Source organism: Microcebus murinus, chromosome 4 (genome assembly GCF_040939455.1).
Source record: "Microcebus murinus isolate Inina chromosome 4, M.murinus_Inina_mat1.0, whole genome shotgun sequence".
NCBI lineage: Eukaryota > Metazoa > Chordata > Mammalia > Primates > Cheirogaleidae > Microcebus > Microcebus murinus.
In genome coordinates this window covers 12,701,384-12,718,670 of record NC_134107.1, presented here as the reverse complement: position 1 = coordinate 12,718,670, position 17,287 = coordinate 12,701,384, and the positions used below count along the sequence as shown (strand labels likewise).

The 17,287-nt window shown below is 56.3% G+C and overlaps 1 protein-coding gene across 1 annotated transcript; it reads left to right on the top strand.

Moving 5' to 3' along the window:
* The first annotated feature begins 246 nt into the window (after positions 1-246).
* On the top strand, positions 247-16,257 carry MAP3K11 (mitogen-activated protein kinase kinase kinase 11). Its single transcript, XM_076001791.1, has 10 exons — positions 247-2,122; positions 6,348-6,528; positions 6,704-6,852; positions 6,960-7,135; positions 7,231-7,474; positions 7,980-8,093; positions 8,666-8,801; positions 8,882-8,973; positions 13,641-14,015; positions 15,382-16,257. Exons 1-10 carry the CDS (start codon positions 1,384-1,386, stop codon positions 15,717-15,719), a joined length of 2,544 nt encoding a protein of 847 aa, XP_075857906.1. The 5' UTR covers positions 247-1,383; the 3' UTR covers positions 15,720-16,257.
* Positions 16,258-17,287: the final 1,030 nt, after the last annotated feature.

Genomic DNA, 17,287 nt, shown 5'->3' with positions numbered 1-17,287 from the left:
CTAGGGTTCTCCGCTGCCGAAGCACGCCCCACTTGGTCCTCCCCTTTTAGTGCTGGACCTCCAACGTCATGAGGGCCTCTTGCTCCGAGGGCCTCTACTTCCGGGTCAGAGCTCAGACCTACAATGTAGAAAACGACCCTCCGGAACAGACACAAATAGTCGAAATAGGATGTTGTCGTTTTTCTTAAAGTGACAGGCTCAAAGCAAGCAGGCTCGACCCAGTTGTTATGAGAGCGACTCAGCTATTCTGAATCCAATCCTGGGCAAAGTTCTGGACAACAGTCTCAGGTTTCCGCCTTTGGGGAAGGGATATGAAGAAGCGGATCTTTTCCCAGGTGAGGGGAAGGGGAAGAGCCTTAGACAACCTGTTCCAAGAACTTGAGGTGCAGCCGTTCCATCTTCCTCCAATCTTCCCCACCTCCCATACCACTAGCTCTGCAAAACAGACCTCGTCCTCGGATGAAAAGAATGAGGCTCAGAGTCGATAGATCACACAGTCCTACAACTTGGTAGCCAAGACCAGACTCTGGTTTGTCCCACTCCCAAGAGCAAGTTGTGTAACCCCATATTGTTGATGCTGATGTAGATACAGAGGGCAGAGATGGCTCGTCCTTAAAAGAGACCAACTTCAACCCGAGGCAGGGAGCACCCAGCCTGGGGCTTTTCTTTCTAGATCCCAAAGCTTGCTGCGATGGAGGGTCTGGGGCTACCCTTTCCCTCCTTCTGCCTCTGCTGGCCCGCCTACCCGGGAACTCCCCGCCCGGAGCCTCCGGGAGGGGAGCGGTGCAACCCGCCCGCGTCATCTGATGCTGTTTCCTGCAGGAGAGAGAAGAGCGGAAAAAAGTGAAACTCCACCCTCCACCTCTGCCTCCCGCCCCCGGGGCCAAAGTACAAAGGGAGGAGGAAGAAGGGAACGGGGTCGGAGCCGTCGGGGCCAAAGGAGCTGGGGCCAGGAAGAGGCAGCCTCGATCCAACTGGGGACGCTCCCTCCATTCCCTGCGCAAAAAGACCCAACCGGAATCTAGGCGCTGCCCCTGGCAGGCCCCACCTTACACTTGGAGGGTGCTGGAGCCAGGCTCCCAGAACTGCTCGGGGACCGAGGGAAGCTCGGACCCCTCCAAGCCAGCCATGGTGAGGCACCGGAGGCCCCGGGGCCCCACCCCCCCAGCCTGACCACACTGCCCTGGGTGCCCTCCTTCAGAAGCCCGAGATGCGGGGGGCCGGGAGGCGGCACTCCTGGCTCCCCAGAGAGGCGTGGGTCTGGGGCTGAGGGCCAGGGCCTGGATGCCCAGGTTCTGGGACTAGGGCCTCGCAGCCAGCAGGAGTGGGGACCACGGGCACCCAGAGAAGGTCCTCCACACATCCCAACGCCGGCTCCCGGCCATGGAGCCCTTGAAGAACCTCTTCCTCAAGAGTCCACTGGGGTCATGGAATGGCAGTGGCAGTGGGGGAGGTGGGGGTGGGGGTGGAGGCCGGCCAGAGGGGTCTCCAAAGGCAGCAGCGTATGCCAACCCAGTGTGGACAGCTCTGTTTGACTACGAGCCCAGTGGACAGGACGAGCTGGCACTGAGGAAGGGTGACCGTGTGGAGGTGCTGTCCCGGGATGCAGCCATCTCAGGAGATGAGGGTTGGTGGGCGGGCCAGGTGGGTGGCCAGGTGGGCATCTTTCCATCCAACTATGTGTCTCGGGGTGGCGGCACACCCCCCTGCGAGGTGGCCAGCTTCCAGGAGCTGCGGCTGGAGGAGGTGATCGGCATTGGTGGCTTTGGCAAGGTCTACCGTGGCAGCTGGCGAGGCGAGCTGGTGGCCGTGAAGGCAGCTCGCCAGGACCCTGATGAGGACATCAGTGTGACAGCTGAGAGTGTTCGCCAGGAGGCCCGGCTTTTCGCCATGCTGGCACATCCCAACATCATTGCCCTCAAGGCTGTGTGCCTAGAGGAACCCAACCTGTGCCTGGTGATGGAGTACGCAGCTGGTGGGCCCCTGAGCCGTGCTCTGGCTGGGCGACGCGTGCCCCCCCATGTACTGGTCAACTGGGCTGTGCAGATTGCCCGTGGGATGCACTACCTGCACTGCGAGGCCCTGGTGCCCGTCATCCACCGAGACCTCAAGTCCAACAACAGTGAGTTTGGGGGACGTGGCTTGGGGGTGGCATGGCCCAGGCACACAGCTACTCCTAACCCTCAGCTGAGCCTAGCTAGGGATCTACTGGAGGCAGGAACTCTTGAGGGAGCCCCAGTTGACCAGGGGTGCTCATGGGCTCACATTGGCCCCAAAGCAGGAGTCCCAGGCAGCAAACAGAGTCCCCTGCCCCAGCCTCAGAAGAAGACCTTGACCCCACCCTGCAGCTGCAGCTTGGGCAAGTTAAGAAATTGGGATCTCTCAGGTGGGCTATAAGTATCCTGCCCAAACATGGTTACCACCTCAAGAAAGTCCCCTGGATGCTCCTTGTCTTCCTATCCCCTAAAGTTCACAATCGTGTTGGTGCTGTGCCCTCCCCTCCCTTCATGGTGGGCAGCTCTTCCAGAACAGATATCTCAGAGGGGAAAGCACTGCCTTGGTGGTGGTCAAGGCTAGGGCCAGGGCTGGAATTTCTGGCCCCACCTCTCCTTGGCTGCATGACTTCTAGCTGGTTATTTCAACTCAGAGCCTCAATTTCAGACTTTGTAAAAAGGAGGGTGAAATGGCTGAATGGGCTAGGCAAGCCCCAGCATAGGCTGCCCTACACTCAATGGGTCCTCAGCCATGGAGGGAGACATTTAAGGGCCGGATCACAAGAGGACCTTGCCTGGAACCAGCACTTGTGGTGGGTGTGCTGGGCTAAGGGAGACTCCATCTCCAGCCATTTCAGGCCCCATACACACTGCCCATTATGGGCCCAAGACAAGCAAGTGACAGGTTCAGAGGGCTTCCTGGTGCAGGCACTTAGAGAGCAAGGCATGGAGACAGGACCCAGCAGAGTAGGGGGACACTAGGGCCCACACCCTGCTGGAGCCTCTCGTGCAGGCTGGAGAGCACTGGAAATGCAAGAGGGAGCCAGGCTCCGTGGGGTCACTAGAGAGGCATGAAAAGTTCTTGGGGCAGGGGTCAGCTTGGATATTTTGAGCCTTTTCACCTGGGCTGACCAGGGGCTACAGGGAACAAAGTGCCGGGACCCAGTGATATCCAAGTTCCTTGCCAGGGCTGGAGGGGCAGAGGAGGCCTGCTAGCCACCCTACCCACTCTTCTCACCCATAGAAGAAGGCTGAGTTCCCCCTTCTCAACCTCACCCATGAACCTGGCCATCTAGAGACCCCGACTCCCTGCTCCAACCTGGGGGGATTCCCCGAAGGCCCAGGGGGAGGGGACTCCCTTCTTCTGTTTTTCCTCCGTTTTCTTTCCAGAAAAAATGGAACAATAGCCCAGGCTCTTGCTCCCCACCCTCCCCACCGCTTCCTGCATTTCCTGCTGCCCCTGAGCCGGCTTCCTGCCCCTGCTCCAGCCCCTGCTCCCTCCCTAGCCCAGCTGCCTGCAGGGGAGGAAAGAGCTGGGGGTGGAGGGGTTGCCCCTGCTTCCCTCTCAGAGTCTGGGTGGTGGTGGTGAGGGCAGGCAAGGTGCCCTCAGCCTCTCTGAGCCTGGCATCCAACCTTGCAGACCCCAGTCCTAGGCCCAAGTTGCTGTCTGCGGGATTGGAGTGGGGGGAGTCCCTGAGCTGGGGGGACACAGGCAGGAAACAATGGCGTGATTTTCCTGGACAATGGGGGCCTTGTGAGGAAGCCTGGCAGGGAGAGGAGGGGGAATTCTCCAGGCCCACGAGTCACAGGACTGACCAGCCAGGCTGGCCTGGGCCTGACCTCCCCCAGTTCTCCCCCAAAAGACCCCCTTCCCCATTTGGAGACCTGGCCAAGGCCTCCCAGAAAGGAGAAGTAGGGACCATAGGAGGGAAGCGGAAGAGGTGTGAGCTGTCCAGGCCACTCCCAAGCCCCACAGAAGCCAGTCCAGGGAGGGGCTGGTGGCCAGGTCTCCTTCAGAGACCAGGGAGCCCTAAGGCAGTGCTAAGAAGTGGGGCCCAGCCTTGGGATCTCTAGCCCCTTCTCCTGCATGGCCCCTGACCTCCCTCCCATGCCAGAGGTCTAAGTCAGACACCAGAACAGCAACCCAGGATGGGACGAATTCAAGGCACACGCAGGCAGCAAGGCAGCATGGAGAAAAAGGAGATGTGGAGGTGAGGCTGAGGCTTAGCAGGTGTTAGAGTTGGGGGCAGGGAGGTAGCAGAAAGGCCACAAGTACAATGAAGTCCTGAGACTTTGAGTAAGTTGCTGCCCCTGTCTGGGTCTCAGATTACCCAGCTGAAAATGGGGACAGTGGCCACCCAGCCTGACATTCTGGTAAAGACAGTATTTTGCCAGTCCAGCCTGTTGCAGTTCCTCTTTAGAACGAGCTTAGGGCTTACTAAATGGTCAGGTCTGAGCCTCTAGCAGCCAGCCTGGAGGCTGGTGTGAAGCTGGAAGTTAGGAGTGAAAGAGGATGCAAAGGAGAGAGAGGACTTGAGAGATGTGAGCAGCAGAATCTTCAGGACAGCTGGCATTTAGACCATCCCTGTGAGATGGCAGCCCCGGAGCAAAGGCTTTAAAAGCGTGATTTGTTTAATACTTGTAGCAGCTCTCTGAGGTGGGTTTTGTTATCATTCCTAGCTTTACGAATGTTCAGGACTCAGCCCTGTCTGGCTCAGAGGAGCGGGTGAATTTCAAGGCCATTCTCTGAATTAGGAGATATTGCAAGAAAATTTACTGGGTGCGGTGGGATAGTAAAGGTGATTGCTGAGGGCATATGTACATCAGGTACAGCCGCTGATGGGCAGCTAAATGGACTTCTGTCTGACCTAGAGTTCCAAATGTGGAAGATGCCAGTGGGGAGGGGGAAACTGGCACCTGGAAGAGCCTGGGACATCTGGGGTGGCAGGCAGAAGTTGAGAGGCTAGGCTCTGAGAAGCACCAGCATTGAAATGGCTGGGAGTTGGGGAGTGCATCACAGAAACAGAGCCAAGGGCAGCAGTACCAGGCCCAGAGGGCTTGGCCAGCCAATGGGATTGGGGTTTGTGGCTCTGAGTGTGAGATCCCTGATTCTGCCACCTCCTCTAAGAGGTCTTCCCTGACTCACCAGGCTGTGTTAGTGCTCTTCCCTCTGCTCCACTCCCAGTACCCTGTGCTGCTCCCATTCCAGCCCTGTCACCCTGGGTAGGAGAGCTGAGGGATATGCCTGACACATGTCCACAAACATAGTTGACTTGGATATCACATCTCCTGTACAATGCAATTGGCTGTACTCAGAAAATAGAGGGGCCCTTCAACCCTTGATTCCATGACTTTGTCCTCTTTCTATTCCTCTAAAACTTCTCTCACTCTAGCCATTTTTATCCTGATGAGAGATTTGCAAGGTGCTGCTTCTCCCTATACAGAGTATGATGGCCCCATTTGGGGTCAAAGCCATGAGTCCCTGCCAAATTTGACCACCACTCCTATATCTGCCCCAAGCTCCTCTTTGTAGCCAAGCACCATCACTTTCTTCAGCCCAACTCTTTCCCTTCCCTTCTAGCTTCATCACTGGGTATCTTTTGGAGTCTTTCTCTGGGAGTGGCTGCACTAGCCACAATGTGATATGGGCACCAGGGGCTTCCCTCCTGCTCCCCACCCCCATGTGGGTTCTGATTCACACTCCTGCCTCAACAAAATAACAGGACACTTATGGATTTTTCTGGAAATTAAAGCCATAAATGTGGAGAGCCTGCCTGCCACATTGCCAGTTTTTATTAAGTGTTGTGGTAGGGAAAAGTTAGAACAAATTAGCCAGGCATGGTGGCACGTGCCTGTAGTCCCAGCTACTCCAGAGGCTGAGGCAGGAGGATTGCTTGAGCCCAGGGATTAATTATGATTGCACCACTGCACTCTAGCTAGGTGACAGAGGGAGACCCTGTCTCTAAAACAAAAAGTTAGAATGCTGCCTTTGGAGCCACACAGACTAGGTTGGAATCTCTGCATTATTTGCTATACAATCTCAGCCAAGTCATTTTGCTACACAGTTTCATCTGTAAAATGAGAATACTATTATCAACCACATGGATTTGAGTGCTAGGGCCAGAGTGTAAAATGTGTGGTCTCCAGTAGACCCTCAGAAAATGTGTCTCAGTGTCTTATTCTTGTCTGATTCCACTCTGCCCCCAGCTGTTTGCTCTCCAGGGCAGGATCTAGACCCATTTACCTCTGTGCCTAGCCAGGATGCCTGTCAGATGACAGTTTGTTCCTAGATCTTTCCCTGTCCCTACCACCTGATCATGGAGCATCCATAATCCTGCCCCTCTTCCTCCCTAGTTCTGCTGCTGCAGCCCATTGAGGGTGATGACATGGAGCACAAGACCCTGAAGATCACAGACTTTGGCCTGGCCCGAGAGTGGCACAAAACCACACAAATGAGCGCTGCAGGCACCTATGCCTGGATGGCCCCTGAAGTTATCAAGGCCTCCACCTTCTCTAAGGGCAGTGATGTCTGGAGGTGCGGCCCTGGTGGGGGCTGGACAGGGTCTGCTATGGGGCTGCAGAGGGCAGAGGTGGCTGCCTAAGTCTAGGGCTGGGCAGACAGGCGGAACCATTTAGTTCCTGGTTGCTTCGGGGTGAAGTGGCAGTAAATGGGCACAGGAGGGGACACAGACCCTTTGTCTCACCCACAGCTTTGGGGTGCTGCTATGGGAACTGCTCACTGGGGAGGTGCCCTACCGTGGCATTGACTGCCTTGCCGTGGCCTATGGCGTAGCTGTTAACAAGCTCACACTGCCCATCCCATCTACCTGTCCGGAGCCCTTCGCACAGCTCATGGCCGGTAAGAGGACAGGACGGGGCGGGTGAGGAGCAGAACTCCCTGGCCCAGGACGCATCCACCCACAGACCCCCTTCTTACTCTATCCCCCCTCCACGCCGTGCACCTAGAGTGCTGGGCGCAGGACCCCCACCGCAGGCCCGACTTCGCCTCCATCCTGCAGCAGTTGGAGGCGCTAGAGGCGCAGGTCCTACGGGAAATGCCGCGGGACTCCTTCCATTCCATGCAGGAAGGCTGGAAACGCGAGATCCAGGGCCTCTTCGATGAGCTGCGGGCCAAGGAAAAGGTTCGAGGAGGCGAAGGACCCAGGTTGGAAGAGTTGGGGCGGGCGCCCGGGTCGGTGCCAGGCTGACCCCACCGCCTTCACTGTCCCGGGCGCAGGAACTACTGAGCCGCGAGGAGGAGCTGACGCGCGCGGCGCGCGAGCAGCGGTCACAGGCGGAGCAGCTGCGGCGGCGCGAGCACCTGTTGGCCCAGTGGGAGCTAGAGGTGTTCGAGCGCGAGCTGACACTGCTGCTGCAGCAGGTGGACCGCGAGCGGCCGCACGTGCGGCGCCGCCGCGGCACCTTCAAGCGCAGCAAGCTCAGGGCGCGCGACGCGGGCGAGCGCATCAGCATGCCACTCGGTAAGGGGCGGGTCCCGGGGTACCGCCTGCCATTGGCTGCGTGGGCGGAGGGGTGGGGCCAGGCTTGGGTGCTGACCGCATTGGGATTGGCTTAGGGTATTGATGGGTGGGCCCGCGAGCTGAAGGCTAGAAGGGGTGGGACCAGGAGTGTTTTTCTCTCTGTGGGCGGGTTCTAGCGGAAATATTTGCATGTCCGTCTGGGAGTGGCTGCGACTGGGAAGGGGCGGGGCTCATGAAAGTTCTGGGAAGGCCTTGGGGGCGGGGCGGGGCGGGGCGGAGCCGGCACAGCGAAATCTCCAACTCCGCGGTGCTTCTCCGGGAGTGGGGTCCAGCCCATTGGCTGTCCTTATTCAGAGCCTGGGGCCCAGGAAGGCAGTGAGACTGGCCCCAGTCACACAGCCACTCCCTGCGTGGCCTGGGAGCCGGCTGAGGGCCCCTGCAGGTTGGGGTTCTGGCTCTTCTTCACCACAAACCTACACCCTGCCTCCCCCCATCCAAACCCCAGACTTCAAGCACCGCATCACCGTACAGGCCTCCCCCGGCCTTGACCGGAGAAGAAACGTCTTCGAGGTTGGGGCTGGGGATTCACCCACCTTCCCGAGGTTCCGGGCCATCCAGTGTAAGAAACTAAACCTCCCCACGACCCCTCCCCTGACCCACCCTTATCCTCTGTCAAACCTCATCCTTGGAGGTGGATCCCACCATCTCTCTCCTCCCCTTCTTCCCGTCCCCAGGCTCCCTACGCTGTCTGGACTGTTACCTCTGAGTTCCCCAAGCAGTATTTATTTTACTTATTTTTTTAATCAGACAACTGCGTGACACTATATATTAATTTAATTTCTTGCAATAATTCTCTTAAGTAGTTATTATTATTGCCTAAGTTTTATAGATGAGTAAAGTGAAAAAGGTAACTTGCTCCACATCTAGTAAGTGGCAGAGCCAAAATCTAAACTCAGGCAGTTGGTGTCAATGTCTGTACTACTAAGCAACAAATGTCAGCTGAAGGACTAGAAGAGATCGCCCCACCCCCACTGCTGTCCCCAGGACCCATCTGTCGTGCCCAAAGCCCACACTAGGAATATTATGCGGCCCAGTCTGCTCCCTGTCTTCTTAGAGTTGCCCCTGAATTTTGACTGTCATCATGGGCAAAGGACAAGCATCAACTCAGATTTCACTGGTTTCCCCCCATAGTGGAGCCAGCAGAACCAGGCCAAGCATGGGGCCGCCAGTCCCCCCGACGGCTAGAGGACTCAAGCAATGGAGAGCGGCGAGCTTGCTGGGCCTGGGGTCCTAGTTCCCCCAAGCCTGGGGAAGCCCAGAATGGGAGGTGAGTGTCCCCCACCTTAGCATTGTCTGCTTTTCCCCAGTCCTGAGATTCATGAAGTGTCTTCACCTTCCCTTCACCAGGAGAACATCCCGCATGGACGAAGCCACGTGGTACCTGGATTCAAATGACTCCTCCCCCTTAGGATCTCCTTCCACACCCCCAACACTCAACGGTGAGTGGCCTTGCCTCCCCCCAGCAGGGGAGAGCTCCTTCTGTGGTCATCTTGGGGCAGCCATGAGAGGACAGCAGGCAGAGCAGGAATCCTTCCCTGATTGTTTTTAGTCTGGAGACCAGGAGACTGAGGCTGAGACAGGACAGGGCCAGTCCTAGAACCCAGTTCTGACCTACAGGCCCACAGTCAAGCTGCATATAACCCAGGCCTCTGGGAGCCCAGAGCCTAGTCCTCCTGTTCAGACCCAGCCTGCAAGAGGGCTCTGTCCTGGCCCTATGGTAGCCCCTATGCCCTTAGCAGACTCTTGGGACAAAAGGAAGACGGAATGGTACCCCCCCATTTGGTACCCAAGGAAAGAGAAGTCCCCAGAGAAGGGAAGGAAACCACCGTGTGGGGTGGAGCCAGACAAATACTACACTGTGCTTCTCAGAGCCCCTTCTGGGGAGCCTGCAGGTGGAGAAACGAGTAAGATGACTGAGCAGGCAAGGATCCTGGGCCCATTCTCACTGCACCCAGGGCAGTTCAGGGCTTCTGTGTGCCAGGCATTCTAAGCATCAACCCTGTGAGGGAGGTGCTGTTATTATCCCCATTTTAGAGATAAGAAAACTGAGACTCTGAGATGTGAAATAACTTACCTAAGACCCCCAGCTGAGAATTTGAACCCAGAGAAAGACTTCAGCTCCCATGCTCATAGTGAGTTTTCTTGGAAGCTTTCACCTAAAGAAAGGGTTTCTCACATACAAGCTGCTCAGGAGACTGGAGAGTCGGGCCGAGAGCAGGGCTCAGGTATCAGAGGGATGAGGGTTCAGTGCAACGCTGCTCAGCCTTGGCAGGGGCTAGAAGGTTATGCCCTCCCTTGCTTGGGGGTCCCTGTGCCAACCCAGGGACCATTTTTGGAGCCCCCAGGCCTACTTGCTGCTCACATCCAGCATGCAAGACCCGCTTAGCTGCTCTCAGACCAGAATCCTGTTCAGCAAACAATTTAGACTCCTCCCACCCCACCCAGCCAATCACATCCACCATCACCTGAGCTACATCCAATAATAATAACACCACATAAGGTTTATTGGGCTCTCCTATGTACCAATCTGTGAGGTGGGTATTACTATTAGCAAATTTTACAGTGGAGGAAACTGAGGCACAGAGCAGTTATGAGGTCTGATGGAAGGCACCCAGAAGAGCAGAGATTTGAACCGAGATCTGACTCCAGAGGCAGGGCCCTAGACCCCCAGTGCCCCACCATCTTCTGCTCCAGCAGTTGTATTGTCCATGCTGGCTGTGCTGCAGAGACTAAACTGAGAATTGGAAGACCAAGGGGGCTTCTTGGATTCACCTACTCTAGAATGCAGCATGCCAGAAGGGTCAATGGAGAACTTGAAGTCCTGTCATCCCAGGTGTGTAGGTCAAAGTAGCCCCAACCATGTTCTGCAGAGCCCTTTGGCCTTGCCCTCCCTGAACTCCCAGGGGCAGAGACACATGGCCTGACCCCTATTCTTCTCAAATGTGTCCCTTTACCTGAAAAGATATCACTTGCCCCAGCCCAGTTGCTGGCTGAGCCCAAGCCCCACTCTAGTCACCATCTGGGTCCATGAGAATACATGACCTTGACCTTGCAACCACCCACAAAGTCAGAAGCCTGGCTGAGAATCAAAGAACAGGACCTCACAGAGGTCCCAGACCCCCGCCCCCATGAGATTGTTTCAAGCATAAGCCACACCATCAGAGAGCCACATCTCCCATCCACCCAACTTGTCCCCCGCTGGGTGTCCTGGCCCCTAGGGAACTGGTTGGCAGTGAGTTGCACATTGGCAGGGCACATTGAGCCTACACTGACAGAGACCACCCTGTGAAGCTTGTTGCCCTGGAGCCACTAACCACCACATGGCCATGTCCACTCCATGAGGCCCCATTAAAGCAATTTCACCTTTATCTCTGTATCAAGAATGGTCATGCTGCTTTCTCCTAAACAATAGGGTTGCCAACTCTTTCTGCCAGGAAGCTTGGAGGCAAATTCAAATCCTAGCTGTATTACCTCAGACAAGTCACTTACCTCTGGGAACCTCAGTTTCTTAAGCCACTAACTGCAGGAACTTCTGTTCACTCTCATTTTGTGTGCTAGACTCTATCTTCTCTTCCTTTGTCTCATTTCTCTTGCTTATTTTATTTTTATTTATTTTTTTAGAGACAGGGTCTCACTCTATCCCTCCACCCAGGCTGGAGTATAGTGATACAATCAGAGCTCACTGCAGTCTCAAACTCCTGGGCTCAAGGGATGCTCCTGGCTCAGCCTCCCAAGTAGCTGGAAGTGCAGGCTCATGCCACCACACCCAGCTGATTTTTTTTTTTTTTTTTTTGACACAGAGTCTTGCTTTGTTGCCCAGGCTAGAGTGAGTGCCGTGGTGTCAGCCTAGCTCACAGCAACCTCAAACTCCTGGGTTCAAGCGATCCTGCTGCCTCAGCCTCCCAAGTAGCTGGGACTACAGGCATGCGCCACCATGCCCGGCTAATTTTTTCTATATATATTAATCGGCCAATTAATTTCTTTCTATTTATAGTAGAGACAGGGTCTCACTCTTGCTCAGGCTGGTTTCGACATTGAGTAATCCGCCTGCCTCGGCCTCCCAGAGTGCTAGGACTACAGCCGTGAGCCACCGCACCCGGTCATGATTTTTTTATTTTTTGTAAATACGGGGTCTTGCTATGTTGCCTAGGCTAGTCTTGAACTAGCCTCAAGTGATCCTCCCACATTGGTCTCCCAAAGTGTTGAGATTACAGGCATGAGCCACTGTATCTGGCTCTCTCTTGCTTATTTTATTTATTTATTTTTGTTTGGTTGGTTTTTTGATGTTGTTTTGGGGGTTTTTTTGTTTTGTTTTGCTTTGTTTTTGAGACATGGTCTTGCTCTGTCACCCAGGCTGGAGTGCAGTGGCATCATCATAGCTCACTATAGCCTCAAACTCTTGGCCTCAAGTGATCCTCCTGCCTTAGCCTCCATGAGTAGCTGGGCTACAGCTACTACAGGCAAGCACCACTACACCTAGCTAACTTTTCTATTTTTTGTAGAGACAGGGTCTCCCTCTTGCTCAGGCTGGCCCTGAACTCCTCAGCCTCCCACAAACTCCTGAGCTCAAGCAATCATTCTGGCTCAGCCTCCTGAGTAGCTGGGATTACAGGCATGCACGAGCATGCCCGGCAACATTTTCCTACATTTTTCTATATATTTTTAGTTGTCCAGCTAATTTCTTTCTATTTTTAGTAGAGACGGGTTCTCACTCTTGCTCAGGCTGGTCTTGAGCTCAAACCATCCGCCCACCTCAGCCTCCCAGAATGCTAAGATTACAAGTGTGAGCCACCATGCCTGGTCAGGTTTGCATTTTAGAAAGATTCCCTTGGCCCTTGAGTGGCAGTGCCCAAGGGTGGGTGTGAGACAAGATAAGAGGCAGAGAGTCTGAGTAAGGGTTGTGGCTGACAAAGGGGACTCTAAGCCACGTCCTGGTTCATAGGAGAAGCTCAGTTTTCCCAGCCTTGCATGTCTGCCTCCTGACACCCACCCCAGCGCTGTGCTCCAGGCAGGCCCACTCCCTTCCTGGCACGAGGAGGAGGGAAAGGCAGAAGCAGCAAGGCCAGGGAGGGCATTGAAAGCCCTGTCAAGGAGGCCAGACTGTCTTCTGGTGACAGTGGAGAGCCATGGCAGGTTCTGGAGCCAAGGAGTGATCTAACAAAATTGGGGCTTATAGGAGGCTATCCTAGATCCCCACCTCCTCCTTAACGACAGGATCTCCAACCCACCCCAGGTGGTCTAAAGTGGAGTCAGGCCAACCCTAGGCTCTAAGGTAGGACACCGGAGTCTTGAAATCTAGGGCGGAGTGTGGTTGGGAAGTGGTGGAGAGCAAAGGCTCTGCTGCCCCTGTCTTGGTGAGGCCAGCTCCGTCCCTCCCTGGCTGTATATGTTTACTCGAGCCCTTAACCTCTCTGAGCCTGGAATGCCTGGGGCATGGGGATCGGATAACATAACACCCCTAAATCAGCTCCGGCCTGGCACAAACACGTGCTCTACAAAGCAGCTATGACCATGTGCAAGGCACTATCCCTCTGAGCCTCAATTTCCTCATTTCTGGAATAGGGACAGTGATGTGTGCCCCTTGGGGCTGTTGGAGTTCGCTTGCTTGCTTGCTTCCTGCAAGCTATAGCTGGAGTGGGGGCTGGTAGGCAGAAGGGCCAGGGCTGCCAAGCCAGGAAGGGGATGGGTATGGAACACAGGGTGCTGGTCCCAATCAGTGGGGCCAGCCCTGCTCAGGGCCTGGACATCGACCCTGGCTGACCATTGAGGCCACTGAGGCCCATTGTGATCTGGTCTCAGTCTGCCTCCTCTTAGGCCCCTGTGTTGTCATCTATGGGCTCCAGGGCCGCTGACTGCTTCCCAGGCTTTGCTCCTGCTGGTTCCTTGGCCTACAATGCCCTTCCTGCAGCCCTCATCTTGTGAAAGGCCTCAATGTGGGTGTCTAATGGGGGAGGCTCAAGTGGACAGGGAGGAGCTGGGCTGGGGACCAGGGCAGCTGGGGCAGATGCTGGTGGGGAGTAGAACTTAGTCTTTCGAAGGCCACTTAGGGGTCCCCAGAGCCCCTACCCGGAAGAGGCAACCTAACCTATGCCATCCTTGGTCTCAGGTAACCCCCCGCGGCCAAGCCCAGAGCCCGAGGAGCCCAGGCGGACGGGCCCAGCAGAGCGCAGCGGCAGCTCCGGGACGCCCAGGCTGATTGAGCGCGCACTGCTGCGGGGCACCGCCCTGCTCGCCTCGCTGGGCCTGGGCCGAGACCTGCAGCCACCTGGGGGCGCAGGCCGGGAGCGTGGGGAGTCCCCGCCAATGCCTCCCACACCAGTGCCCATGCTGTGCCCCACCGAGCTGCCCCCTTCCCCGCTTGTGCGCCTCTCGCCCAAGATGCCTGAAACCCCACCCACCCCTGTGCCCCTGCTGCTGGACCTGGGAGTTCCTACGGGCCAGCGGTCAGCCAAGAGCCCCAGGCGCGAAGAGGAGATGCGCGGTGAGTGGCCCAGAGACTGTTGCCCGGATGCAAGATGGGGGCACCAGAGGAGGGGGAAGTGGCTGGGGGGGGCACATGCAGGGTGGCAAGGCTTGGGGGCCACAGCCGCCTGCTGGACCCCTAACTGGGCTCTGCAGGCCTTGAGGAGCAGGTAGGGAGCTGAATTCCAAGTTCAGCTGGTGGTCAAGGACCGGGTGGGGCTGGGTTAGGCCAGTTGTGCAATAAGGGAAGTAATAAAAAAAATAATAATAATATACTATTGCTAGCAAATGTCCTTTGACTGCTCCCTGTGCCAGGCACTGCAGCACTTTAGAGAGATTGCCTCGTGTAACTATCATAACCGCCTGCCTATTAAGTGCTCTCATGATACCTATTTTATTTTATTTATTTATTTATTTATTTTATTTTATTTATTTTTTTTTTTGAGACAGATTCTCGCTTTGTTGTCCAGGCTAGAGTGAGTGCCATGGCGTCAGCCTAGCTCACAGCAACCTCAAACTCCTGGGCTCAAGCAATCCTGCTGCCTCAGCCTCCCAAGTAGCTGGGACTACAGGCATGCGCCACCATGCCCGGCTAATTTTTTCTATATGTATTAGTTGGCCAATTAATTTCTTTCTATTTATAGTAGAGACAGGGTCTCGCTCTTGCTCAGGCTGGTTTCGAACTCCTGACCTCGAGCAATCCACCCGCCTCAGCCTCCCAGAGTGCTAGGATTACAGGCGTGAGCCACCGCGCCCGGCCTATTTATTTATTTTTTGAGACAGAGTCTCGCTTTGTTGCCCAGGCTAGAGTGAGTGCCGTGGCATCAGCCTAGCTCACAGCAACCTCAAACTCCTGGGCTCAAGCAATCCTGCTGCCTCAGCCTCCCAAGTAGCTGGGACTACAGGCATGCCTGGCTAATTTTTTCTATATATATTAGTTGGCCAATTAATTTCTTTCTATTTCTAGTAGAGACGGGGTCTCGCTCTTGCTCAGGCTGGTTTTGAATTCCTGACCTTGAGCAATCCACCCGCCTCGGCCTCCCAGAGTGCTAGGATTACAGGCGTGAGCCACCGAGCCCAGCTGATACCTGTTTTTTAGATGAGGAAATTTAAGGCACAGAGATTAAGGGGCTCACAGCTCCCACAACTAGTAAGTGGCAGGGCTGGGATCCAGGTCTAGGCAGGTGTTCTCCACAGGCCTCGCTCTTAACCACTACAAAATAAACGAATGCACCACAGGTCATGAAGGGCTGAGGTCAAGAAGGCTGAGTCAGGTAGTTCACTGTACAAATGGGGAAACTGAGGCCCAGAGGAGGGCAGTGCCTTCTGGGGACACCTGGAAGTTCATGGCTTCCTGACCCTGTGCCTTTCCCATACTCTCACAGGAGGCACTGTCTCACCCCCACCAGGGACATCACGCTCCGCTCCCGGCACCCCAGGCACCCCACGTTCACCACCCTTGGGCCTCATCAGCCGACCTCGGCCCTCACCCCTTCGCAGCCGCATCGACCCATGGAGCTTCGTGTCAGCTGGGCCACGGCCTTCACCCCTGCCCTCACCACAGCCTGTGCCCCGCCGGGCACCCTGGACCTTGTTCCCAGACTCGGACCCCTTTTGGGACTCCCCACCTGCCAACCCCTTCCGAGGGGCCCCCCAGGACTGCAGGGCGCAGACCAAAGACATGGGTGCCCAGGCTCCATGGGTGCCAGAGGCGGGGCCTTGACTGGGCCAGGCCACTGCCTCACACTCCAGCCACCCACAGGAGCCACAGCATACACTGGAATGGGAACCAGGCCAGCCTCTGTAGCTGCCTAGGTTTCCCCCAGGGACTCCACCCCCCTTTGGGGGTCAGGAACACTACACTGCACAGGAAGCCTTCACACTGGATGGGGGGCCTGCACCCCCCACACCTGCAACCTGTAGGTCCCCCTGACTTACCTATCCCCCACTGGGGCCCAACACTGTACCCAGCTGGTTGGGAGGACCAGAGCCTGTCTCAGGGAATTGCCCCCAGGGGTGGTGCAGGGAGGAGGGGAGGTGCAGGGGAGAGGGGCTGGCCTCAGCTATCACCAGCACTTTTGACCAAGTCCTGCTACTGTGGCCCCTGCCCCAGGGCTTACTGCCTGGACCCCCCCTGTTCTGGGGGTCACCTGGGGCCAGGGCTCTCTAGGTGCCTTCCTGCTGCCCCAGCCAGGGTTGGGGCCTTAGCCTTGGGATCCAATAAAGCCAAATAAACTCGTAAGCTGTCTCCCCAAATGCAACCTGTCATCTTTCTTGGAGGTAATCAGGAAACCCAACTTATTATGTGACCCTAGTATCCTCAGGGCCCGTGCCTCCCACACATTGGGCAGTTGGCCTGGGCCTAGGCCGGGTTACCTTGCACTGCACCCTTCTCCTGGGACCAAGTCCATCGACCTTGGTCAATCATTTAAGCCCCTCCTCAGGCTACCCTACACATGCACACGCTGGCCTCGCCCTCCTCTCCCCACCCTTGCCAGGGCTTCCCTGCTCCACATTTGCACATGCCATTCCCACCATTCAAGTGACCATTTGCCCTGATCCTCCCTGTTGCTGGGTAGTCCCTGCTTATCCTCTGGGCCCAGCTACAACATCCCCCCACCCAGGACACCTTCCCTGGCCATGCTGCCCCCACACAGGTGGCTCTCTGAGCTCAGGAGCCTACAGTCCTCTGGGTTTCCCTGGCTCTGTCTCAGAGATCCCATGGTCTGGACACATGAGAAATAAGCTCCACCCACCTCCGCATGGTGACCTACTATGGCACCTGGCACCACCAGCAATGTCCCGGACACTGCCCTGGGGGTTCTGTTGGCGAACACTTGCACACGGTGCCCTGGGGCTCAGCTCCTGAGTAGTGGTTACAGGAGTTGTAGCCCGGGCTTCCCCCTCCCCCAGCGCCCCATGGCAGCCAGACTCTGTCTGCAGTTCAGCAGGGTGGGGGGCCAGGAGGACAGGCACAAAGCTGCAGGAAGGACCACGAGTGAAGGCTGTAACGACATTTGCCCAGGATACTCTGGGCATCCTGAGTCCTCTCTTTACCTACCACCACCACTGCCACCTGATCCATCCCAAGTGCCACCAACCCCTCTCCCACTCCATTGCCCAGGCCACTGCCGTTCCATCCTGGATGCCTGCAGAAGCCCCCTTAGGTCTCCTGGGCCACACTTGTCTTCAAGGGCCTGTGTCCTTGCCCTCCCCCACGCCACCACAGCCAGCCTGCCTGTTCTTTCCGCACCCCAAGCTCATTCCCACCTTGACTGGCATCTTCTTATT